Source organism: Haliaeetus leucocephalus, unplaced genomic scaffold, assembly GCF_000737465.1.
Source record: "Haliaeetus leucocephalus isolate CR32 unplaced genomic scaffold, Haliaeetus_leucocephalus-4.0 Scaffold207, whole genome shotgun sequence".
In the NCBI taxonomy this organism is placed as follows: domain Eukaryota; kingdom Metazoa; phylum Chordata; class Aves; order Accipitriformes; family Accipitridae; genus Haliaeetus; species Haliaeetus leucocephalus.
This window is the reverse complement of record NW_010972643.1, coordinates 677,910-701,379: the sequence shown is the minus strand read 5'-3', so window position 1 is coordinate 701,379 and position 23,470 is coordinate 677,910. Positions and strand designations below refer to the sequence as shown.

Here is a 23,470-nt window from a genome sequence, read left to right as displayed (position 1 = left end):
TCCCATGTGCCGATGGACAAAAAAATCAGGTAAATAACTGTGGTAGGCATATGCATTAGCAAAGGATACCTCCAACACTATAATTGGATCTCATGGTCGTGACAATGTAGAGAGCACTGCATCTGCAAACATTGGGCATCAGTAGAAATGTGTAGGTCACAAGGACAGTATGTGTTGGTTGAAGTCCAGGAGTCATTCTCATTGTGTTGATGCCTCCATCTTTATAAAGCAGGCTCTTCAGCAGGCTGTTTTGAACACGACTTAAATTTGTACCTGACGTGGAGACAAATTCTTTAGTTAAAGTTGCCAAATATTGACTCTACATATAAGCTGGTGTAAATATTTTTCAACTTTTTTGAAACTGTTAAGAGATCGGTTACATGGTAGGCATTACTATATAGTAGGTTAAATAATAAGTAGATTTTGTTTCATCATCTCATTTGTAGAGTTCCTGGGAAAGTAACAAGGAGACACATGTTAGAAGAGATAGAGCTAAAATATCTGTTTTACATGAACGTTTCCTATTTTCTGATTCCTTTCTTTGCAATCTTTCTGCTAATAACCAAATCTCTAGAGATGGTAATCTATTTCTTGTTCTCCCTTCTGCAATATGTGTTGAATCCTATCTGTTTGAGAAGTCTCTCTATTCTTGTCTTTTTAAAATTTATTTTATGACTATGTGTTCTGGCACGGTCTTTAATTTGTTCCAGTAGTCCTCCCATCCCTGAAAAATGTATGAGTCTGCCTGGCACCCATCCTTTTCTATTGTCTGTGAACAATGAAGAAAATAATTTGTTTAATTTTTATAGGCATTTTCTAATTACAACAGTGGAAAAGCTAACTGAGCTATAGTGACGTGTACTCTTCACTCTGCATCTTCAGTCATGTTTTCTCTGAGAGTTCTGCTTGAAACTCACTATATTAAAATTTCTGCTCAATGTAAACTAAGAAAGAAATATCCTTTTAGTATCAGGCAGTGTCCAGAGTTCTGACTGAAACAGAGTTGTTCAGATTAAACAGCTTAGATGGTTCATGTAAATAAATTCAGGCTTGTCAGTTAGCCTCCTGAACCTGTTAACAGTATTTTCACATGGAATATTACACTGATGTATATATGTTTAACTTTATTAAAACATCGTTGTAACTTGGGCAACTGTCATCCAGGAGCAGTGAAGAGAAGGATGTGGGCCTCTTCACTATTGACTGGGAAAATAAAAGTTCAGTTAAATATCTTTTTCACTTTGAAATACCAAATTCCCTTCAAATCTAACCTTTTGTTTTAATGGGCAAATATTGTAGCTGTTAGTTGGATCTTGAATTCTTTTACTAGGTATTGGGTTCTAGCTGTAAGAAAGTCTATATGTGCCTGACTTTATTTAATATGTAGTATACTCTTTCATTTCAAGGCATCTTTGCAGAGGAGAAAGCTTGCATTTGATCCATGTAACTTGAATTATAACGCCCTTCATTTCTTTATGCTGTTCTGCAGATATTGTTCACTTGCTTCTCTTTGTGGTGCTAGGTATTTTTCTTGAATTGATCATAATTTTGTCAGCTTCCTAATTGAAGTGGTATTAATCACACCTTTTTTTTTTCCTCACTTCTGATACAAATTGTGTCTAATTTCTAACACCTACACTGAGTTCTTGAATGGCAGGCACCAATCTTTTTATAAATGGAATGATTAATGACTCGAAATGTAGAAGCCAAACCCCTTGACTTAGGTGCGGCTGCAGCAGAAGCATTTCCTTTGCATGGAATGTTCCAACTCGGCTGGTGTTTGGGATGTTTATGTGTGTGTTTTGATGGCAAGGGCCCAGCCCACTGAAAAATCTGCCATAAGATGACTCACAATATTATGGCAGCAGGTAGAGTCATCGTCTTTTACTTAAAGTGCATTTAATTTAATTTGTTCTTGACTATGTATAAAACCACTTAATAGCGCTATGCAAATTGATATAAATATATATTTATAATACATGACAAATAGCTTCTACAGAACCCATATATTTTCTCTTTAGCCTTAAAAATGAAAACGTTTGCCATGATGGATGATGCTTTTAATTCTAGTGTTTACTTCAATTAAGACAATTAAATAAATACATATTAGAAGGATACTCATCACAACTGCAATATAAGCAGTTAGCAGTTTTTCAGAATTCAAAGGAGAAATGAAATACTAAAGATACTGGAAAATATTTGTAAGCCTTTGTAATACAGCCCCACAACACTCACTGCACAATCTGTGCTCAGTAATACTGGATTCCCTTGATTCTTCAGAGAAGCATGGTGATCAGTGATCACAGCACTGAAATCCATGTGTGCATGCTCAAATGCAAATTCCCATGTACCCAGTTAGCGGACAGGTATCTCAGCAAGCTTACAGCAGATAAAAATGGCTTTTATTTTTATTTAAAATCAAGAGAAAACACTCTTAAACAAAAGGAACAATGTGGCAATCAGTGATTTCCTGAGCCATGTTTGTTGGATGCATTTTTCTAGGGCTAAAAAAGTCTTTTACTGAGCTCTGGGAGATAAACTCCCTTTTCCTGTGGCTTTGCAACATATCCCTCTACTATTTGGGAAGGGGAAAGGGTGACCAGCAGAGGGTGAAGGCTGCAAGCACCTGGCAGTGTCCGCTTCCCATGGCCAGCACCAGGTGCTTTTGCATTCAAGTCATAATACCTGCCTTTTCTCTTTTATAAACCATCAGTGGGCTTGTTCTCAGCTGGCTGTTGAGCCTTCTTTCTGCTTCAAAAAACCAAAGGTGAGCAGTGTCAAGACAGAGAAAAATGCTGTCTGCCATCTTCTTGTAGTATTTTCTGGTAGATCAAGACTTCAGGTAAATATAGACCAGTTAATCTAGGCTGGTATGCTATGTGTTAAGTGTATAATTAACTGAAAACAGCAGTGTTCATTGCAATTTTCCCTGGTTCTTAAAGGAGAACTGGAATAACCCTGTGCTGGTAGGAGTTGCAGGGATGGGAAAGTATGTTTAAAAGCGGGGGAGGCATCCCACAGAGTGGTCTCTTCTTGAGCTGCGGGGTGAAGCCACAGCACCAATGTAAAAGGATGTATTATGCAACAGCAGTTGTTTTTTATTGATTTTTACCTGTATTGCAGTGAGAAAAAGCTTACCTCTTCTTCATCTTAATGAAAGCTTTATTCTAAGGAGATTATCATGTCAGCGTCTCTGCAGCTTGCAGCTTGTTTTCTGGGAATAGTCAAGGCTTTTACAACAACTTGTCCTTCTTGTTCTGAGAGTTAACAATCCAACAAGCAGCATAAGTGATTCTTGGGCCATTTTTATCAAGTGTGAAACAAATGTAAAGAAGGCAGGTGAAAAAAAATAGCCAGACCAACAGTGTACACTTACAGAAACCTGCTTCTCTTGTTAAAACTGTGCTGTGAAAGCAATCTTTACTACTCATATGGTCTCCATTATTGTGGCTGAAGTAGGAGACTGAAGTGCTCCGTTTCCTTTTCTAGTATTATCTTTTATTTTTCACGGATTTTCTGTGCTGCTAAGAGCAACAAATGATACTGGTTTCGTTGCATTGTTTTCATTGCACTGAAATTCAAAGAATGGCATGAGCTTGATCGTGCTGCCACTAAGCATATTGGAAGTGGAAACTGCCGCTGGTTTATAAGGATTATGTTTCTTTTTACACCGCTCAAGTTTTATTATTAAAGAAATGTTCTTTCAAGAAATAATAGGTGCAGTATTATTATCTGCCTTGTAGATTGGTCTTCTAAAGAGCACAAGGAAACCAGTGATTCTAAATGGCTGAAAAGAAATGCGTTTTTATTTACAGTGCCCCTGTAGTTAATTCAAAGACAAGCTTGTATTGAGTTTCCCAAAGTTAATACCATTTTGTGATCAAGGGAATTTGGGGTGTTGCCAAATGAAATGTTAATAGTTCGTTTTGAACAATATGATATTTAACAGTTTTATTTCTCTCTGATGCAATTATTTAAAGCTTCTGCTAGGTAAAACTAAGAAAATAGTTTCTCTAGAAACAAAAATGAGAAAATTTAAGGACTGAATTGTTCACTAAAGCTTATATGTCATATTTTTTTCTTTTGGGGTTTTGTTTTAGGATTTTTTCAGTGTGGGTCTGGTTTTCAGTAGCAAAGTAAGCAAAGACCCTTATGACTCTAGTTGGCTTCAGTGGGATGAGTTTTTGCTCAGCATCTTTGAAAATCCCTTCTTCCTTTTATTTGTTACGGCTAAGAGGATTCGCAGTGCTGAAAGAGCCAGACAGTAACATACTCTGCCCTGAGAATCGCAAGATCTAAAAGCCAAGCACCACATATCAAACCTAAAGGACAATATTAATTTTGAAGTTTTAAATTAATTTAAAACGTTAAAGTAGTGATGTTGGTACAGGATAATACTTATGGGCCTTAAAAATGTTTATAGGTAAGATTGGCTTAAGATGAGTATTCCATTAAAACAAGAGTATTGTGGCTGGCAATGGAGTTTAGCAGGATGAAGGTGTGAAGGTGTAAGTGCGTGGGGCTGAGGGTTTTCTACAAGACAACTGACAGCAATGTTTATCTGAAAGCAGGGCTTCAATGCGGTTTGAACAAGACTTCTTTAAAGCCCAGTAAGAATACTTGTCTTCCTGGTTAAAGTGATGTTTTTGTGACTGAACTTGTTTCTGTATGGGTTCTGACATGCAGTGAAGACTTTGATGCAGAATGACTAAAAACTTGTAAAGGTGGTAGAAATGAACTTCCTCATGCAAATGAGTCCTAAGAGAAAAGCGTGTTTAACCTCCTCAAGGGCAATGGAAAGGGCAAGGCACGATAATATAATGGCAATGCACATGAATAAATGTGCATAAGAAAATAGAGAGAGATATATAAGGGATGGCTACAAGCTAGCTTGTGGATGAAGAACTGACAGTGTTGTAGTTGCCTGCTGCTTGTATTTAACACTGACCTCAGCTTGTTCACATGATTTTAAGGAAGTCCTTTTTTAATGTAAACTCTGTTGCTGTATCCATCCATGCTCTTGGTTTGATTTACTGATACAGCAGTGATTTAAAATTGGTAAAGAGCTGTAATTAAGTGTTACTGTTTTTATTTGACAGGCCGGACCTGATAGACATGAATACCGTTGCTGTTCAAAGCAACCTTGCAAATTTAGAACATGCTTTTTTTGTAGCAGAAAAACTTGGTGTTGCCAGACTTCTGGATCCTGAAGGTAAGATAACTGCAAAGGGCTTTGTTGCAAAAACCCTAACTTTAAAGTAAAATCCAGTCTGCCTGCAGGTTGTAGGGTATTTGTGGGCATTCTTACAACTACGTGATAAAGTGCTGTTCTGTCTTGCTCTTTTAGATGTTGATGTTTCCTCGCCTGATGAGAAGTCAGTAATAACTTACGTGTCATCACTTTATGATGCATTTCCCAAAGTACCAGAAGGTGGTGAAGGCATCGGTGCAAATGTAAGTAGGAGAAAAATACTTGTGTGGTGTGTGAGTTTCATGAATACAATTCTTGACTTCAGCTCCAAAACGTTACCTGGATCTCCCATAGGACTGCTGTCACACTTTCCTGTGACATGATTTTCTAGGTTGAGATTTTAGAGGCTTAGCAGCTATTTTATGTTCTGAACATGAAAATATTTGTGCAAAGAAATTAACTAAAAACAATATACATGAAGTTGGAGAAAGATAGATAGAGTCAAAGTTCTTACTTTTCAGTTGTGGGCCTATAAATGGTGCCTCTCTGATTCTTACCAATTTGACGTCTATTAAACTAGAAAATTTTGTGGTTTCACTGGAATTATTTGGGACCAAAACTGAAGAGTGAAATCATGTATTTGGAAGCTTTAAGTGAGCTGTAACGAGCAAGTAAATATTGTTTCAGAATTGCAGGGTTTAGAAATCTCTTTTCTATGTGTTTGAAGACCTCAGGCTTCAAAGATAAAGCAAAAATGAGCTCTCAGGTGATTATCTTCTGATCTGTAACCTGGCTTGTGCTTTGGTAGGATGTTGAAGTCAAATGGGTTGAATATCAGAATATGGTGAACTACCTCATGCAGTGGATCAGACACCATGTCACGATAATGTCTGACAGAGCATTTCCCAACAATCCTGTGGAATTGAAGGTGAGGTGTGGCATCTTAAATTCCCTTGTTGGAATGATACTTTATCTTACTGAAAGCATGCTTGGACAAATGAAGTAGTTTTTGATTTATACAATCAAATCATCTGTAGAACAGTACTACTCCTTAACCTTTTCAAAGTAACAATAAATACTTTTCTAACATATGCGCAATCAAAACCAAATCTTCAGCTTGTCACTGATCATTTTTCATAGAACTGAAGTAGAACAATGTAAGAACGTAAGCTTATGAAGAATATTAGAAGAGGGTTTGGAGAGTAAGATTATATTCATTGCAAGTGAAAGTTGATGATGGTTTTTGTGTTTCTGTAGGCACTTTATAATCAATATTTACAGTTTAAAGAAACAGAAATTCCACCAAAGGAGACAGAAAAATCAAAAATTAAACGTCTATATAAGCTGCTAGAGGTAAGTTTTAACATGCATTGAAATGTATAGAAATTCCTTTCTGTGGCTTAAAATAACAAATATGTATGAATTTTTAAGGTCTGGATAGAATTTGGACGCATCAAACTTCCTCAAGGCTACCATCCAAATGATATAGAAAAAGAATGGGGAAAGCTTATTATTGCCATGCTGGAAAGAGAGAAGACCCTTCGGCCTGAAGTGGAGAGGTATGCTAGTGAACACTTGACAGGCTCGGTTAATATATTTTCTGTTGTTTTAACCCATACTGAAAATTTGTAAATGTTTTCTTCAATGGTAACATCCACATTATTTTTTCTAGATCCAGTAATTCTGCCTTTGTTCAGGCCTGAAGTCTTTATCTGCTTTATAGAAGCAGGTCCAGATGGAATAGTCTCAGAAGGTCATAATGAATAGTATCTGTGCTTCAGGTCATCAAAGCACTTAAACAGGAATATAACCACCTTATTTGTACAAATTGGTCAGAGCCAAGTTCATATCACTTTGCTGTCTCACTGGGACTCTTATTTCATATAAGCAACATCCTTATCCTTTACATGAAATGTATAGTTCACTTCGTGCACAGCATTATGGGCTAATGTCCTGTTCTGAGGTTGTTTAAAAGTTGGTTGTGCTCAAGAGCACACAAAGTGTTTAGATGTGCAAAGCGCATAGTAGCTTCCATGGTAGTAGGATGTGTGACACTGTTTTGTACGTCACTAATAACATACAGAGCATGTTTAAAATCTTGATGCAGTCTTTGAGCATTTCTGCTTTTTTTAATGGTACCTCTTTTGAGTTCTGTGGCAGGCACAGATGCTATCCATTCATTAATTCAAAAAGAACTTTTATTTAGTTCTTAAGTTAAATGATTCTTTGGGCTTCTACCTGCAGCTAGGTATAGTCACTTGGGTCTGGATTCATTCTGCTTAACTTTAAGCACCCAGACGAGACACCTAAGATCTGAATCACTTTCTAGAGAGTCCTGGCACTGACTTTCTGGTGACAATAGCATGATCATTCTTTCTGGTTTAGGTACCTGAAATTAAGCATGAAGAATCCAGACCTTTGTCTAGGAAGTCCTCAGAAAGACAGATTTTAGCAAGAGAAGGTCCCAAAGGCAGTTGGAGTTTATTAAATGTGTCATGCTTACAAGAGCAAGAGCATGACTGAAATGGTAGATTCAATGGGAGGTGCTGATTCACAGCATCCTGCTGTGAAGGAAGTTCCTATAGAGGAGGGCAAAGTTGTCCCCACCATACAGAGCAGAACATTGGAAAGCAGCAGAAGAAATACAGCCTGATAGATCTTACAGGTTAATCTGTCCTGACCTGCCAAAGGCAAAGTTGGTACCTGCCTTTGCCAAAAGGAATTGTATTCATGCTTGCAGAAAGCTGGATTATCTTTGTAGTTTATTTCTTCTTTATTCAGATGGTCTGAGCACAGGTAAATACAAATAAACAAAACCTCCTTCCCATATTTCAGGATTGGTAAACACATTTAAAGTGACAGACGGTATGGTGATGGTCACTATGTGTGGTGGTCACTGCAAAGTGAGGGAGAAGTTGATTAAGTGATTCTGGCTTAGTGATCAAGTTAAAATTGTCGGTTGATCTGGACACAGGAACTTCATCTATGTTTGTTGTATGGGTTACTAGTGCATCTCACTGATAGGCGGTGTTGATACAGCTCCTGAGGTGGGATTTGGTTGTGGCAAAAATGTGACCTCAGCTAATATTGAAATTTGGCAAGTACTAAAACTTTGCCTGCAAGTCTGGTGAATATATCTGAAAGTATCAACACAGATAGACAACATGTGGCCAGATTGGTGTGCGGGATCAAAATTAGTATCATGTCAGTGAGTAGAGTGCCAAACTGAGCTCTAGTCTGCAAAACTAGCAGAGTTTGGAATTACTGTAGGGGTGTGTCTGTGCCTTTGCTGTGCTGTTCTGCGTAAACACAGTCATCTTATGGTGTGGGTGTGGTTTTCAGGAGGTCCTAAAAGCAGGGGGTGAAATACTGAAAAAATCACTCCTAGCCCAAATTCTGAGTTAAAACGTAAACTTAAGGGCAGTGATCAGATTTTTCTTACTTGTTTTGTGGTCAAAACAGCAAGAAGCAATTAGCTTTGAATGTGGAAGAAGCTGAAGGGAAATTTGCAGGACAGATTAGTGGGACAGGGCAGTTAGTAAACATGCATACTTGTACAGTGGAGTAATGATGGTGGGTTGGATGGTGTACAGGTGTCTCAAATTAAATTATTATGAGCTGAATAACCATAACATTCCCCCAGTTTCATTGTGCAGTTCCATTTGAAGGAAAAGGCATCAGCCCAAGCTGGAGGTGTTTTGTACCGTACCGTGGAGCATGGAGTTCTCACTTCACTCCTTTTTGAAACTTTTTATTGAAGAGCCTGAGAAACACTGCAAAGACTTCTTTAAGTTCTTATTTGGCTTAGAGACATTTAGTGACACTTAAATAAAATATTTGGTGTGTCAGTTTCCTAGAGACGCCCTAGTGTTGCTGCCTAGTCTGTACTTGCAAAGCTTTAATGCAAGGTAGTGAAGCCAAAAGCAAGGTAGCTTACATAGCCCCAGGTAAAATCCTTTGAAGAGCTGGCAGAATATTAATTGCTGGGTTTTGAATATGCGTATTGAAGCCTATTTAAAGGAGTGCTAGGTGCTTCAAAAGCCAGTAGTGAAATTTCATCCCTAGAAGCTGTACATTTTGTAGGACTTTTATCTTTTCATTTTTCAGCAAATGTAAACAGCCAGAAGGACCGTGCTCTGGATGTAAAAATGAATAGCAGTAGTTACAGCTATCATAGCAGTGATTCACTGTTTAGCAGCAGTACTAGCGCTCGAACCAGCGTTGACTCTAACGAGACTTTTCTTTCTGTTAATTGTGGTCCCACACTGGTTAAATCTTGCATAAGCTTTGGTAATGGCACCTTAGAAGGCAACAGGTAACTTGGCGTATGTATTTGTGCTGTGTGTTTGTTTTTAAAGTCATGCAACATAAATAACATTAATACTTGTTTATTTTTCTGAAATGCTCTGGTATCACCTAGGTTGGAAATGCTGCAGCAGATTGCAAACAGAATTCAGCGGGACAGCCGGAGCTGTGAGGACAAACTAATACTTGCCCGGAATGCTCTGCAGTCTGTAAGTCAGTTGGTGATTTTACTTGTCTATGTTCATGAGTTTACTGCATTGGAATGGCTAATTAAAAAAAAATCTTTAGGATTTTTGAGTGCATACTTAATAGCTGCTACCTTTATTTTCATTGTACTACTATTTTTAATTTAGCATTTCTTCAAGAAAATACCGAAAATTGCCTAGAGCGAGTTCTGTTAGATTGGTTTTTTGTTAGTAGTTAGATAAAATGCTTCACAATTGTTTCAAGATCAGAAGTTCTTACCAAAAAATAGGATTCTTGCAGGTCATTTCTCTTTGGTTTAGCTGCAGGGCTTAATGGCTTTCTCTTATTTATTCAGGACACCAAGCGATTAGAATCAGGGCTCCAGTTTCAACATGAAGCAGAGATAGCTGGGTATCTTCTTGAATCTGAGAACCTTCTTCGCCAGCAAGTGATTGATGCCCAAATTCTTATTGATGGAAAATACTACCAGGCAGACCAGCTTGTGCAAAGGTACTTTACTGTGTATTTATATGAAAAAATAAATGTCCAAATATGGATTCCCATTATGGAAAACATTTTCAAATCTTTATGTCTGTGGATAAACTTCTCAATCTGTCACTGGCCACCCAAATAAAGATTATCAGGTATTCTGGTGGGTACATTGCCCACAAACATTGTTGAAGACAAGAGGAGCTGTTTGTAGTCATCTGTGAAAATTAAGTCATTCACTAGAACATGACTTAAACGTTCAATATTTACTAGATATCTGAGTGTAAAGATGTTGGCTTGTTTTATTGCACCTAAAATACTTTCAGAATTCACTAATTTTGATTTAAAAAATGGAGGCGACATTTCTGGTGATAGCTGTAGGTGTCTTAACAGGCAATAGGTGGGGTAACATTAGCTTCTATGTGGCAGTGTGTACAGTCTTCACAGAAAGATGCATTTAAACAGCATAATTCCGTGTTATGAAGAAGTGGCTCCAAAGTTGTTCAGGATTTGTCCTGGACTGGGTGAGATCAAGCACATAACAGCTCCTTGGCTGTGAATTGCAAGTGTTTGATCTACTACAACGTGTAGTATCTTGTAAGATTTCTGCTTTGCTGATTGTTCCCTGGAATTGTTTATGGTGCATGCTAGTACCCATGCCATGCTGATTTTCTGGTCATTGCCTGATTTCTGCATCTATTATCTGTATTTATAGAAGTATAGGCTGACATAGCCTATACTTTCTGATATAAATGCTTATTTATAAATATTTAAGTACAACTGAAATATGAGAGATTATGTGAATTCATATTGCTTTTCAGTTCAGCATGATAAACCTTAATCATAAACATTCATTGACTTTTTAAAATTATTTATTTATTTTCTTTTATTTTAATAGGGTTGCAAAACTTCGTGATGAACTGATGGCCATACGGACCGAATGTTCTTCCGTGTACAACAAGGGGCATGCACTGACAACAGAGCAGACTAAGCTGATGATATCAGGAATAACCGAAAGCTTAAACTCAGGATTTACAACAAACCTAACCCCTGAATTAAATGCTGCAATGACCCAAGGTTTAACACCTGCTTTAACTTCTTCCAGCTTGACATCTGGCCTTTCATCAGGTCTTACTTCCAGACTGACACCAACCATCACTCCCACTTACACACCAGGCATCCCACCACGGTTAATTCAAAGTTATGTGACAGGAGTAGACAGTGGGACTCTGCAAACACTCAAACTGATGCAAATCAGAAAACCTCTCATGAAATCAGCTTTTGTGGATCAGAATTTAACAGAAGAAGAGGTGAACATGAAATTTGTCCAGGACCTATTGAACTGGGTAGAAGAAATGCAGGTAGCGATGTTTATGGAAACAGTCTGTTTCTAATAGTTATGTTTACCCCTTGTAGACCATGGCTAATTTTTCCTTCTTGTTTGTAAGGTGCAACTTGATCGAGCAGAATGGGGTTCAGATTTACCAAGCGTTGAAAGCCATTTAGAAAATCACAAAAATGTCCACAAAGCTATTGAGGAGTTTGAATCCAGCCTCAAAGAAGCTAAAATCAGTGAGGTACACCATATTCTTTATTTCTTTGGTTACTGTCTTACTGGGTGACCCATAAACTAATGTTGAATTTTTAGAACTGTGTTTGGGTTTCACAGTCTTACTTTTGCTTCTGGTATCTAGATGACATATCATGAAATCAGGATATCTAATGGTTTAACATATCTAACCTTTTTGTTGCCTTTTGACCTCATATACCAAATACAGATCCAAATGACTGCCCCTCTTAAACTCAGTTATGCAGAAAAATTGCACAAACTGGAGAGTCAGTATTCAAAACTCTTGGTAAGTTTGTTATACCTCTTCGATGTTCAGCTTTTCAGTGTACATCATCTTTGATAAGGGATAGGCTTTAAATTCTGATTTTTTTTAAATCTTTTTTTTTTTCTTTTTAATGAAGAACACATCAAGAAATCAAGAAAGGCATCTAGATACTCTTCACAATTTTGTGTCTCGTGCTACTAGAGAGCTGATATGGCTGAATGAAAAAGAAGAGGAAGAGGTTGCATATGACTGGAGTGAAAGAAACCCCAATATAACAAGAAAAAAAGAATACCATGCAGTATGTATTGCTAGTATAATCCAGAGGGAATAATTAAATCATCTTTGAGAATTTAAGAAATTTCTAAAATGTTTCTATCTTTTTTTGTCTGGAAAAAAGGAATTAATGAGAGAACTTGATCAAAAAGAAGTTGTTATTAAATCAGTACAAGAAATAGCTGAGCAATTGCTTCTTGAAAATCACCCAGCCAGGCTAACCATTGAGGTAAGTTAGTAAAAACAGCACGCAAACAAGAAAATAGTTTTGAGATTTAATAGACCTTAGGTTTTTGGGGGAAAAGAAGGGAAGTGCTAACTCACAGGAAATTAAACAAGACTGGATAATGGGGCCTTTTTTTTAGCTCTTCAGCATCTCTGTTGTATCTGTCTTCCAGTTTCCAAAAAGTAAAAACTCTTCTGTTTAGAAGAGTTATGGTTACATCTTGGATTGCTTAGATAAAATCCCCTTAAAGTCTAAAATTGAAATTTCCAGAGTTGGTCTGTACAGATGTTTCTAGTCATGTATGCAGCTTCTATAGTTATTGATGCAAATTGGATTGGCAAACTGAGGGCACAGAATAGTCCTTGGGTGATTTCTCTCCTGTTGGATTGAAAGAAGTTTCAGTAGAGCTTTTCTAGTTACTTACTATATGTACAGGTTCCTGTTATGGTTTAGGGTTGGTTTCATAACTTGTTGGTGAATTATGAAACTTGTTTGGATGCTAAAAATCTGATCAGGTGATGTGATTTGCTTCAGGCTTGAATCAAGCTCTATATTGTAGGTAAATGGTTTACAGAAAATTTATTGTAGCTGTTGTAGGGTCATAGCAAGTCTCCAAAGGAGTAGGTAAATGCTTTTCCTTGTAGATCTTCAAGAAAAGGGTAAATACAGACAGTGGGTGGTAAAAATGGAAACAGTAAAAAGCTGTTTTATTATATAAGAATGAAAAAACAGTCAGGGAGGATGAATTTTTATGGTTCTTCAGGTCAGTGAGTTTATATCTGCATAAATTGGAAACATGAAGAAAACTCCTCCCTTCCTTCCTTCTTATGACATATACTTTGAATAATAACTGACTTTTTCTGTAATGTAGGGGATTCTATTATTTAAAAGTATATGCTGTTCTAATGGGTTCTTGTCAGTGTAATATACTTAATATATGAATTATATTAAAGATACATGTCATGAAACCAGGCCATCGCAGTGAAGATGACTCTGCAGGTTATGATGTCTGCAGTGATGCTATATTGGGACATTTAAAAAGGGGGGGAAAAAAAAAAAAAAAAAGGAAGTTTATGCTTTTTCTACAGAAGAATCCATGCATTAATGCATCAGTTTGAAATCCATTGAAGCCAATGGAAAAACTCTTTTGAATTCCCTGAGAATCATATGGAATTGAAAAACTGAGACTTTTGGCTGATTTCACAAAGTCGAGAGTACCCTCTGCTGGTGAACACTCCTGCAGTCCATCTCTAGTGGCAGCACCTTGCAGACAGTATGGGAGGCATCATTCAAATAGGGTTACAGTCTTTAAATTCCTGTGCAACTGTACACAAAGTTATAGGTTGCAGAGAGTCCTGATTAATTATTTTTATTATGCATTCAGTGTTACTTTAATATCCGATTTGTATGCAGGCAAGAATCCAGCTATTTTGATTGAGTAAATAGAGACACAGAATGGTAGGTGACCTTAGGCTGGAGGAGCCTCAGGAGATGTAGTCCAGCCCCTGCTTAAAGCAGTGTCAGGGCTTTGTTCAGATGAATTCTGAATGTGCCCAAGGATGTCGATTTCACATCCCCTCTGGGTGTGTTTTCTGATGTTTGGCTGCTGTAGTGACAGGTTTTTTTCTCATGTCTAATTGGAATTTTCCTTGCTGCAGCTTGCTTTTCTTGGGTGAGGAGGTTTAGATCCTTGTGTTTGCTACATTACTTTTGTTTCCTAAATTCTGTAAAGATAAGCCAATTTTAATTTTCATTTCTTTTTGTAAAATATATCACTCTTCCTTAAAGGCCTATAGAGCTGCAATGCAGACACAATGGAGCTGGATTCTTCAGCTCTGTCACTGTGTTGAACAACATTTGAGAGAAAATGCTGCATATTTTGAGGTAAGAAAGTAAATGAATAAATATGTTAAATGTTTTTAAGTTTTGTCCATAGTCAAAAAGTTCTACTGAAAGTGCTAGTTGTAGAATTGACATTTGTCACGTGCAATCGTTAGATGATGAGCCATGCTCCCACAGTGTTATCACACCTGTATTGTCTTCACTACAGTTATATCAGTTCACAGCAGACGAACATCTGGCCTGACATTTTTTCAAAGTGCTGCGGCTGCGAGTAGAGACTCTTGAGAACGAAGCCTCCCTGTCATGCACAACTGCCATCAATACAGCTTCTGTGGATGATGTGGAGTGGAGGGTGGTTAGTGATGGCAAAGGGAGAACATATTCTAGGTGGTTGTTCCAGGACTACTCAAATAGAAATAGAACATACAGCATTAATAATAAACAGAGCGGAGAACACCCTGACAGCAGACACGTCCAACGAAACACCTTTCTGATTATCATCCATTAATATACTCAGCAAATGATGCAGTACTCAGTTACAGGCACGAGGATCGAAGATACAAGGGTTTCTCAGTTATATGCACAAGGATCAAAGACTGAAGAGTTGTTTGTTTTTAAAAAAATTATAAAGATTAATTCTTAGTGTCTTCTGCGTTGGGTGGTTGAAGAGGAAGGGGGGTGATGTTGGGATGAGATGCCTTTGGACTGAGATGAGTGAGAGCCCAAAGTTAGGAAATGGTCACTGGAGAAGACAAAGTTGAATGATTTGGGCTCCTAGTGGTAGGGGGAAGAAATGGGAATTCTGGATGTAAGAAATGCGGTTTCAGGGACGGAATGGGGTGAGGATTATCACAGGACATTTCCTTTCCCAGTCGTGCTTAACCAGGACCCTAGTTTCCAGGTGCAGATGCCCACGCAGAACTGCCAAGTGTGGCAGCTCACTTCCCCTCCTGCCCAAAATGTTTGCTCCAGTGTGGTTGCTGAATTTTGCAGCTAGTTTGCTACAGTTTGTAGGCTTCATCTGTTCTGTAAATATGAAAGTAATTGTAATTCCAAGGGAAGCAAGAAGAACTTCAGAAAATTTTCCCATTGCAGGAACAGTAATTAACTAAGGTTCAATAACTGCTGAATTAGTTTTTCATGTAGATAGTGCCAAGAATAACTGGTGTTACAACATGCACCTTCTTAAAGGGTGCATTTGGACAGGAGATAATGAATAGTGTTGTGTGGTGCAGTGGTCACTTCAAGCTACTAGAAAAGATTATCTTTAAAAGAGAGCACTTAAAGAAAACTTAATAGTGTAGCTGTTCGTATACTTTTTAGGTTGTTTAAAAATAACCCAGATATTTATCTCATCCTAGTTTTTCAGTGATGCCAAAGAAGCCATGGAGTATTTAAAGAATTTGAAAGATACCATATACCGAAAATACAATTGTGATAGATCAAGCAGCCTTCATAGGCTGGAAGACCTTGTCCAGGAGTCTATGGTAAGAATTCAAGGATCCCATTAACGTGAGTTATAATGAAATGTATAGATTATAGCTGGATATAAATTATGTGTGTTAAAAGTATTGCTTTAAAGTGATGGGAAAAAAATATTTTTTAGAATTTACAATTAAAACATTGCATCTATCAATATGTAATGACTGTTTTTCATAACTTTAAAATACAGTTTTATTTATTTCTTTATCTTTACAATACGAGATGTTGTGGGAAGCCAATGGCTTCAGAAAGATACTTTGTTATTGTAAAACGTGTTACTTTTAAGAAACACAGTAAAAGAAGTCAGGAAAAGCTTAATAGGATCAAAGCAGCAGCACTGTATCCTGGCCATCTCTTATGACATATTCTTTTCTTAACTGTTTTAGGAAGAAAAAGAACAACTCTTGCAGTATAAGAGCACAGTAGCAGGCCTTGTGGGGAGAGCAAAGGCAATAATTCAGCTGAAGCCGAGGAACTCTGAGTGTATACTCAAAACATCCATCCCAATTAAAGCCATCTGTGACTATAGACAAATTGAGGTTAGAAACTTGAATTTCCTCAAATCAATTACAGATGTCAGAATTCAGCTAAAGTTTCATTAGTTGCCATGTTCCTGGAGAACGCTGGGGTCTAAATTTCTTCCACCCTAGTAAACAAGAGCAAATCCTTGTCTTGAACATTGGTTTTGTTGTTCTGTTGCTTATTTGTTGACATCATTTGCAGAAATGCTTTGTGAAAGTATTTTGTAATGCTTAGCTCATTAAATTATTCTGCTTTTCTGTTAATACTAGATAACTATTTACAAAGATGATGAGTGTGTATTAGCAAACAACTCCCATCGTGCTAAATGGAAAGTCATTAGCCCGAGTGGTAATGAGGCCATGGTTCCATCTGTATGCTTTTCAGTTCCTCCACCAAACAAAGAAGCAATAGATACAGCCAACAGGTAGGGACAAAATAAAACCACCCATTTTCTTTTAAAATTAATTTATATGACGCTTGGGTTAAAATAACGTCTTACTTTTTTTTCCCTCTTCATGTGTTACTCTGATCTAAAGTTGAAATGTCTTTATGTTTCAGGATTGAACAGCAATTTCAGAATGTTCTGGCCCTTTGGCATGAGTCACATGTAAACATGAAGAGTGTGGTGTCCTGGCATTATCTCACCAATGAAATTGAAGCTGTTCGAGCTGGCAATGTTGCCTCGGTATGTGCTATGTCTAGGAAGGGCCTCTTAGCCATTTGCTGGGAAGTCATAGTCTACGCTTCGCAGAAATGTTGTATAATCAACAATTTGCAGCAATCCTCATCTTCCTTGTGGAAATAGCTGGCAGTGGCCGTGCTGGTTATCACTGTGCAACGTTCTGCCTTGATCTGAGCAGTCTTTACACAGATACATTTGAGGAAGGAGCAGAGAGGTGGTATTATGAGGACTACCTGCCTCATCGTGCTAATCTCTCCAGTGTCCTGTTGTCAGCAGAGGGACAGGATCTCTTGAAAGCAATAAACAGTGTCTAAATCTGAATTTTGTTCTGCAAGAGTCTACCTTTCTGCATTTATGTTGAAGGTAACTGGGGAGATTAGCTTCATTAGGCTAAGGTTAATCTTCATGAAAAACTCCCATTATTTCCTCATGCTGCAACTTTCTAATAACAACGGAACAACTGTGAGGCGACATTTAGTCTTTCAAGCTGAAGGCAGCTGAACACTCATTTCTCTGTAATGCATTTTTTCATTCTTATGCAGTCTAACTTGAAATGTTAAATAGCTAGTTAAGATCAATTTGTCAGAAATGAAATAGTGATAGAGATCAAAGTACTGTTCTTTCTGGCTAAAACAATGTGTGAGATCACTGAATTACACAATGTTAGATGTATAGCATAACACTATTTAATACAATAGTTTATTATACAACATTGGTGTATATCTGTCTACAAACTGTTGCAGTCATACTTGCAATACCCAAAATTACATTTTCACTCCTAATTTCCCACTGTTGCTATCGGAAGGAAGGAATCTGAGATAATTCTTGAAGTGTCCCTACTTGCATGACTCTTGCTGGCTGCTCATTTGTTGCTATGTGGCATTAGATGGAGAAATGGTAACTGATGTAGGGGTGGCTTAACACAGCCCATTGCTGGTGTTAAAGATGGAAAAGGATTTTATAGTGAGTGTAAACTGTAAGCTGTCAGGTGGACTCCAGCTTAGGAACAGCAAGCTTTCAGAACCTTGATTCTTTGACTTTACCATCTCAGTAATTGGTCGATACAGCTTTTTGATAAAAAGCATTACAGGGAACTGTGCGAGTGATGTATCATTGCTGATGGTGCCTTGGTTTTATAATCTGTTGCAGATAAAGACGATGCTGCCAGGTGAACATCAGCAGGTTCTAAGCAATTTGCAGTCCCGCTTTGATGATTTTGTGGAAGATAGCCGAGAGTCCAAAATCTTTACGAGCTCCGATACAGCACAGCTGGAAAGGGAAGTTAATGTTTGCAAGCAATACTATCAAGAGCTGCTGAAATCTGCAGAAAGAGGTAAAACTTCACTGAGAACAGTAGAAAGATGCCCTCATGAGAGAGATTGTAGCTCTTAATAAAACTTCTCTCCCTGAATACAAGCTTTTGTGGATTACCCATTTTATCATATTGATATTGTTAATGCCTCAGTTCTTCTGAACAGATAGTCATCATTTTAACCATGTGCACATTTACATTGTACAGAAGCTCTAAGTTTTTTTAACTTTGTCTGTAAGCTATGTAAAAATATTGAGGTGTGTGTTACTTAATATATTGAGTGCTACAAAAAATTTTACACCCAACAATTTATTCTGTGCATTACAGCTCACTGTTTAGTCATGGCCTCCTTGTTTTTGAATGTTGGAAATGCAACTTGATTACTTTGTCGAGTTCATAACAGAATTAGAGCTTTTTTCACACTGCTGAGGCAAGAAAAGTATCCTAAGTATTTTCCTAGCTCCACAGAATGTCTGTAGTTACTGCTCTTTTAAGTCTGTTTTTAAATACAATAAGAACAGAAAGCTTAAAATATCTGTTCTGATTTACTGTCAAGTAGCTAATGACTTAAAGAAATACAGTAGTGCAAAGCTGATTACTGCATTAACATAGTTCACTATACTTAAGGAAAGATGAGTTGCCCTGTGCATCTGAAATAGAGGATTTAAAAAAACAAACAACCAAAACCCCAAAACCAAGCCCTGGAGGTTTACTGTAGTATTGTGCCTGATATTATCTGACTGAAAGACTCAGTCACTGAGTTTAGCACTGTCTGCATAGGGGTGACGCCTGTACCTGGGCTGAACGGTCAAAGACATACAATAATTTTTCATGTGTGAGGAGGTGATCTTATAACAGCTAAAATGTAAGGGTTCCTAAAATTTGCCTTGTAAGGCAAAAAATTCCAATAGAAACTGATGGGATTTCAACCAGTCATGAAAGACTTGTAGAATGGTGACTTTATAAAGTGCTTCATGAGAAGACATGGTGAAAATGACATGATGGCTTTGTTTGCTAACATGTGCCTTGTTCCTTTCAACAGAGGAGCAGGAAGAATCTATTTACAATCTCTACATCTCTGAAGTCAGAAATATCAGACTACAACTGGAGAGTTGTGAGGAGCGGTTAATACGGCAGATCCGAACCCCGATGGAAAGGGATGATCTACATGAAAGTGTGTTTAGGATTTCAGAGCAAGAGGTGAGCCTTTGAGAAAGGCTCTTTTACCTAGGAAAAGAAATTTTATTTTAAAACAAATATATCCAGACGTTTTGAGTGTAGCCAGGAAGGTTTGCAGTGCACCTTGAAAAGACAAGAGTCAAAGATGAAGCTTGTGTTTGTGAGAAAAAAAGATGCTAATAAATGGCGACTCTGTTAGTTTCCCTTTTATGCATACATTCCATTTTAAAATTTTTTTAATGGTGTCCACATGAAACAAGCAAAGGAGAGTAGACCTGTACTAGTAATGATATGTAGAGTGTACATCAGGTTGATGTAGGATAAAAGCACTGTCAATCACCTTTCATTTTACAGAAACTGAAGAAAGAGCTGGATCGGCTGAAGGATGACTTGGGAGTCATCACAGATAAATGTGAAGAGTTTTTCAGTCAAGCTGCTGGTTCACCTTCAGTCCCTACTCTGCGCTCTGAGCTCAATGTTGTTATTCAGAACATGAACCAAGTTTATTCCATGTCTTCCATTTACATAGATAAGTATGTAACAGGCCATCTCTCATCACACATGTTTAGTTTACAGTTTTCTCTTCAAAATAAATATGAAGATATTCGTACAAATAATACTTATCAAGGAAAAGGGAGTTAACATTTTAACATTATATAAAGGGGTACCCCATGACATGAAAAGGCTGAAAAAACACAAGTGTATTGAATGTTGTTATTAATGGTTCAGTTAACAAGAGATTACTGTTTTTCAGATTGAAAACTGTAAATTTGGTGCTGAAGAACACCCAAGGAGCAGAATCATTAGTAAAACTCTATGAAACAAAGTTGTGTGAAGAAGAGGCAGTAACGGCTGACAAAAACAATATTGAAAATCTGATGGGTACATTAAAGGTAAGAGTTGGCCGATGCCTTTTCATGGGCAAATCAAAAATTAATAGGAAAATTATCTGTCTTGTAACACCTGGTTTTGTTATGCTATACTGTATAGTGTATCAAAAGTTGGCCTATGTATTTGGAGGAAAGTCTGTATTAGGATTGACATCTCAGAAAAAAATGACAGCTTTGGAGCCTTAGGAATTGGATAGTTTGCATGATCATTCCTGCTGTTAGAAATGCCTTGAAGTATCTGAACTTCCAAGAGTGGCACTTGTCAATGCTGCAGTAAGGCTTATTTTTTTGTCTTTTCAAAAGGTAACATATGCTTAAGGTAACATAAATATATTGTTATATAAATGTGGCCACAATAACTTTCCTGCTACTGTTACGGTATACTAATCAGGGTTTCCAGGAAGTTTGGCAGGCATCTTTGCAAACTGGTAAGATTGAAGTTCAGCATTTTTTGAGTGCTGTCTATACCTCATTTTAATATTGCAAATGATGAGTAATGCTTTTTTTGTCAGAAAGAATGATTGGCATCTACCTAGTGATTTTTTTGAAAGCTGTAGTTTATAAGATAAGTGTATTAATTTGCTGTCCATGTTTTGATCTATGTGTTGTAGGGGATGCTGTTATTTAGAATTATTTTGCAGTTCATAGTGAATTAGTTGCTTCAGACCCATTCTGGTGCCATTCTAGTGTTTGAGCAACCAGAAGTAAAATACTCTAATTTAAACGGGTTTTGTTTATTCATTTATACATTTTACTCATGTAAAATACTCATTTATAAAATAGTGTCATAATTTAGGAGTTATTTACAATTTATCATTTATCGCATACTAGCAATGGAGATCTGAAGTAGATGAGAAAAGACAAGTGTTCCATGCCTTAGAGGACGAACTACAGAAGGCAAAGATGATCAGTGATCAGATGTTTAAAATGCACAAGGAACGTGATCTTGACTTCGACTGGCATAAAGAAAAAGTTGATCAGTTAGCCGAGAGGTGGCAAAACATTCATTGTCAAATTGAAAATAGGTTAGTATAACTTCTTATTATAATCTGTTCATGTTTTATGCTGGTTTTGTTGTTTCTGAGGAAAAATCATTAGAATATTAAAATAGGTCAGCATAGTTTTCTGAACTGTTTGTGAAATGTGCTAAGATCAACGATTCTGACCCTTTCTGTGCTGTTGACATCATTGTCTTACTTTTCCACAGGAGATATCAGTGACTGTGGAGCACCAAAAGATTAACAAGATATAGAAAAATTATTTACTTACAACTTATTGAGGCACAGTAGAGATAAATTGTCTTTTTTATTTCCAAAGAAAAGCCTGCAGAAATGGCTTGCTGTCCTATGGAAATACCATCTGTTTCTCCACATAATTAGTTTTGACAGGCTAAACTGATGAGCTGATTCATCATTTATGATTGGATTCATGTTAACTTGCTTTTAGTGACTGAAGTGCTAAGTCTGGAAGTCCTTAGCTTCCATTGACTTCTGTGATAATTTTGCTGCAATAACTTTTGGTGAAGTGCCAGTATTTTCTTTTGGTGTGCAACTGTTTTCATGCAGCCTCAATATCCAGTTGAGATGTTGCTCTAAATTCAGCCCTTCACTATTACTGTCACAATGATATTGGAGAATGTTACTCAAATGCACATGCCTACACAGATGTGCAGGTACAGCAGAACACACCTACCCGTAGTTCTGAAGGAGATACGTGTACATGACATTCCTGGAAATACTTTTTCCTTCAGTCTCTATAGTTCTGTTTCTCATATTTGAAGGAACCAGAACTGTAGAGACTGAAGGAAGAAGTATGGGCAAGTTAAGGAAGTCTGTACTGTACAGCCTGAATTTCTTTCCTTTAAAATCTACTTTAGTTTGTCATTACAGATAACCTGAACAAGAGCATCAAAGATAGTGCTGTTGATGTAAAAACTCACACAACAACCTTTCCCCTTTTTGTTCTCCTTTTCTAAGGGATGAATACCTAATCAGGTGCAATACTGAAATTATTCACTTGTAATTAACTCATTTAGTTGTCTCTATTTAACATTGCTGGAAGTTAAAAGGAAGATGAGCAAAAGCTGACTCATTTAAAGCTGACTGCAGAATGGCTAGCTTTAAATGCACCTCAGATATTTCATCATTTGATAGCGTGACATAATCTAAATGATAAAACAGTAGTTTTATGAGGTACTGAAGTGTCCTTATTTCCTCAGAGGGCAAACATGAACCACATGCTCTCCTCACAGGACTGTATCCTGAATAGAATATGCTGAAAAATTGCTGTTAATACAGAGTGGCTTCTAGTGTAAATAGGACAGATTGTGGTAGTTGCAGCATGGAGCTGTAAACAAGCTGCTTTCTGCAAATGTTCCCTCTGCTGCTTCCTAACACCTTGACACTGATGATCGTTATACAAAAAGTATGTACAAATATTGGCTGCAGTTATGATCCTTTCTCTTTTTCATGGTTATTAGCTTTAAAACATGCTTAACTATGAAACCTGAGCAATACGGTTTCCTTTGCTTGCTCTTTTTCAGTCTCCTTATGGCATCTTGAGAACAACACTAGAGCAATTCAAAGTATTCATTGCAAGTAGAACTATAAAAAGTTGTTTAATAAGTATGTTTATTCTGCAGTTGAAGTGGTCATATTTATATGATCTTTGAAGTAACAGTATAAGGATCATGAAAGAAAAACTGTCAGTATTCTCATCAGTATGGAAACCACTTTCAAGAAATATACAGCACTTTCTTTTCAGGTCAAACACGTGATTTAAAAATGGACTTACAGGAACAGTTACTTTCACACGTTAGAACATTTAAAGGCTTTAGTTTTAGTGTAACTCCTGTTGTTTTGTGGGAGGCACAGAGAGTATGGTGAACCAACCATGACTTAAGTCCAGCACAGCATGCTCCTTCTTGAGTTACATAGGTCACATTTGAAATCCTCTCACTTCTTATAACAGAATTAATTGCTGTTGCAGAGCCCTTCATCTTGCTTGGGGTTTCCTGTGCTTATGGAGTTTCAAGCAGTTTAGCTCACTACTGAGGG

The 23,470-nt window shown here is 37.2% G+C and overlaps 1 protein-coding gene across 4 annotated transcripts in view; it reads left to right on the top strand.

Moving 5' to 3' along the window:
- The window catches only part of DST (dystonin), a 306,520-nt gene that overhangs the window by 150,145 nt on the left and 132,905 nt on the right, over positions 1–23,470 (top strand). For 2 of the 4 annotated variants that reach the window (XM_010566374.1, XM_010566375.1), the window contains 22 exons: positions 5,100–5,212; positions 5,348–5,454; positions 6,000–6,119; positions 6,449–6,544; positions 6,623–6,750; positions 9,612–9,705; positions 10,038–10,192; positions 11,070–11,532; positions 11,620–11,748; positions 11,950–12,027; positions 12,143–12,304; positions 12,404–12,508; positions 14,294–14,389; positions 15,709–15,834; positions 16,216–16,368; positions 16,621–16,775; positions 16,910–17,036; positions 18,183–18,366; positions 19,388–19,545; positions 19,879–20,057; positions 20,279–20,417; positions 21,246–21,439. In XM_010566374.1, coding sequence (XP_010564676.1) covers positions 5,100–5,212; positions 5,348–5,454; positions 6,000–6,119; positions 6,449–6,544; positions 6,623–6,750; positions 9,612–9,705; positions 10,038–10,192; positions 11,070–11,532; positions 11,620–11,748; positions 11,950–12,027; positions 12,143–12,304; positions 12,404–12,508; positions 14,294–14,389; positions 15,709–15,834; positions 16,216–16,368; positions 16,621–16,775; positions 16,910–17,036; positions 18,183–18,366; positions 19,388–19,545; positions 19,879–20,057; positions 20,279–20,417; positions 21,246–21,439 — 3,261 coding nt within the window. Of the gene's footprint in view, positions 1–5,099; positions 5,213–5,347; positions 5,455–5,999; positions 6,120–6,448; positions 6,545–6,622; positions 6,751–9,339; positions 9,507–9,611; positions 9,706–10,037; positions 10,193–11,069; positions 11,533–11,619; positions 11,749–11,949; positions 12,028–12,142; positions 12,305–12,403; positions 12,509–14,293; positions 14,390–15,708; positions 15,835–16,215; positions 16,369–16,620; positions 16,776–16,909; positions 17,037–18,182; positions 18,367–19,387; positions 19,546–19,878; positions 20,058–20,278; positions 20,418–21,245; positions 21,440–23,470 lie in introns of those variants that run through there. The other 2 variants (XM_010566376.1, XM_010566377.1) reach the window with 1 other exon arrangement.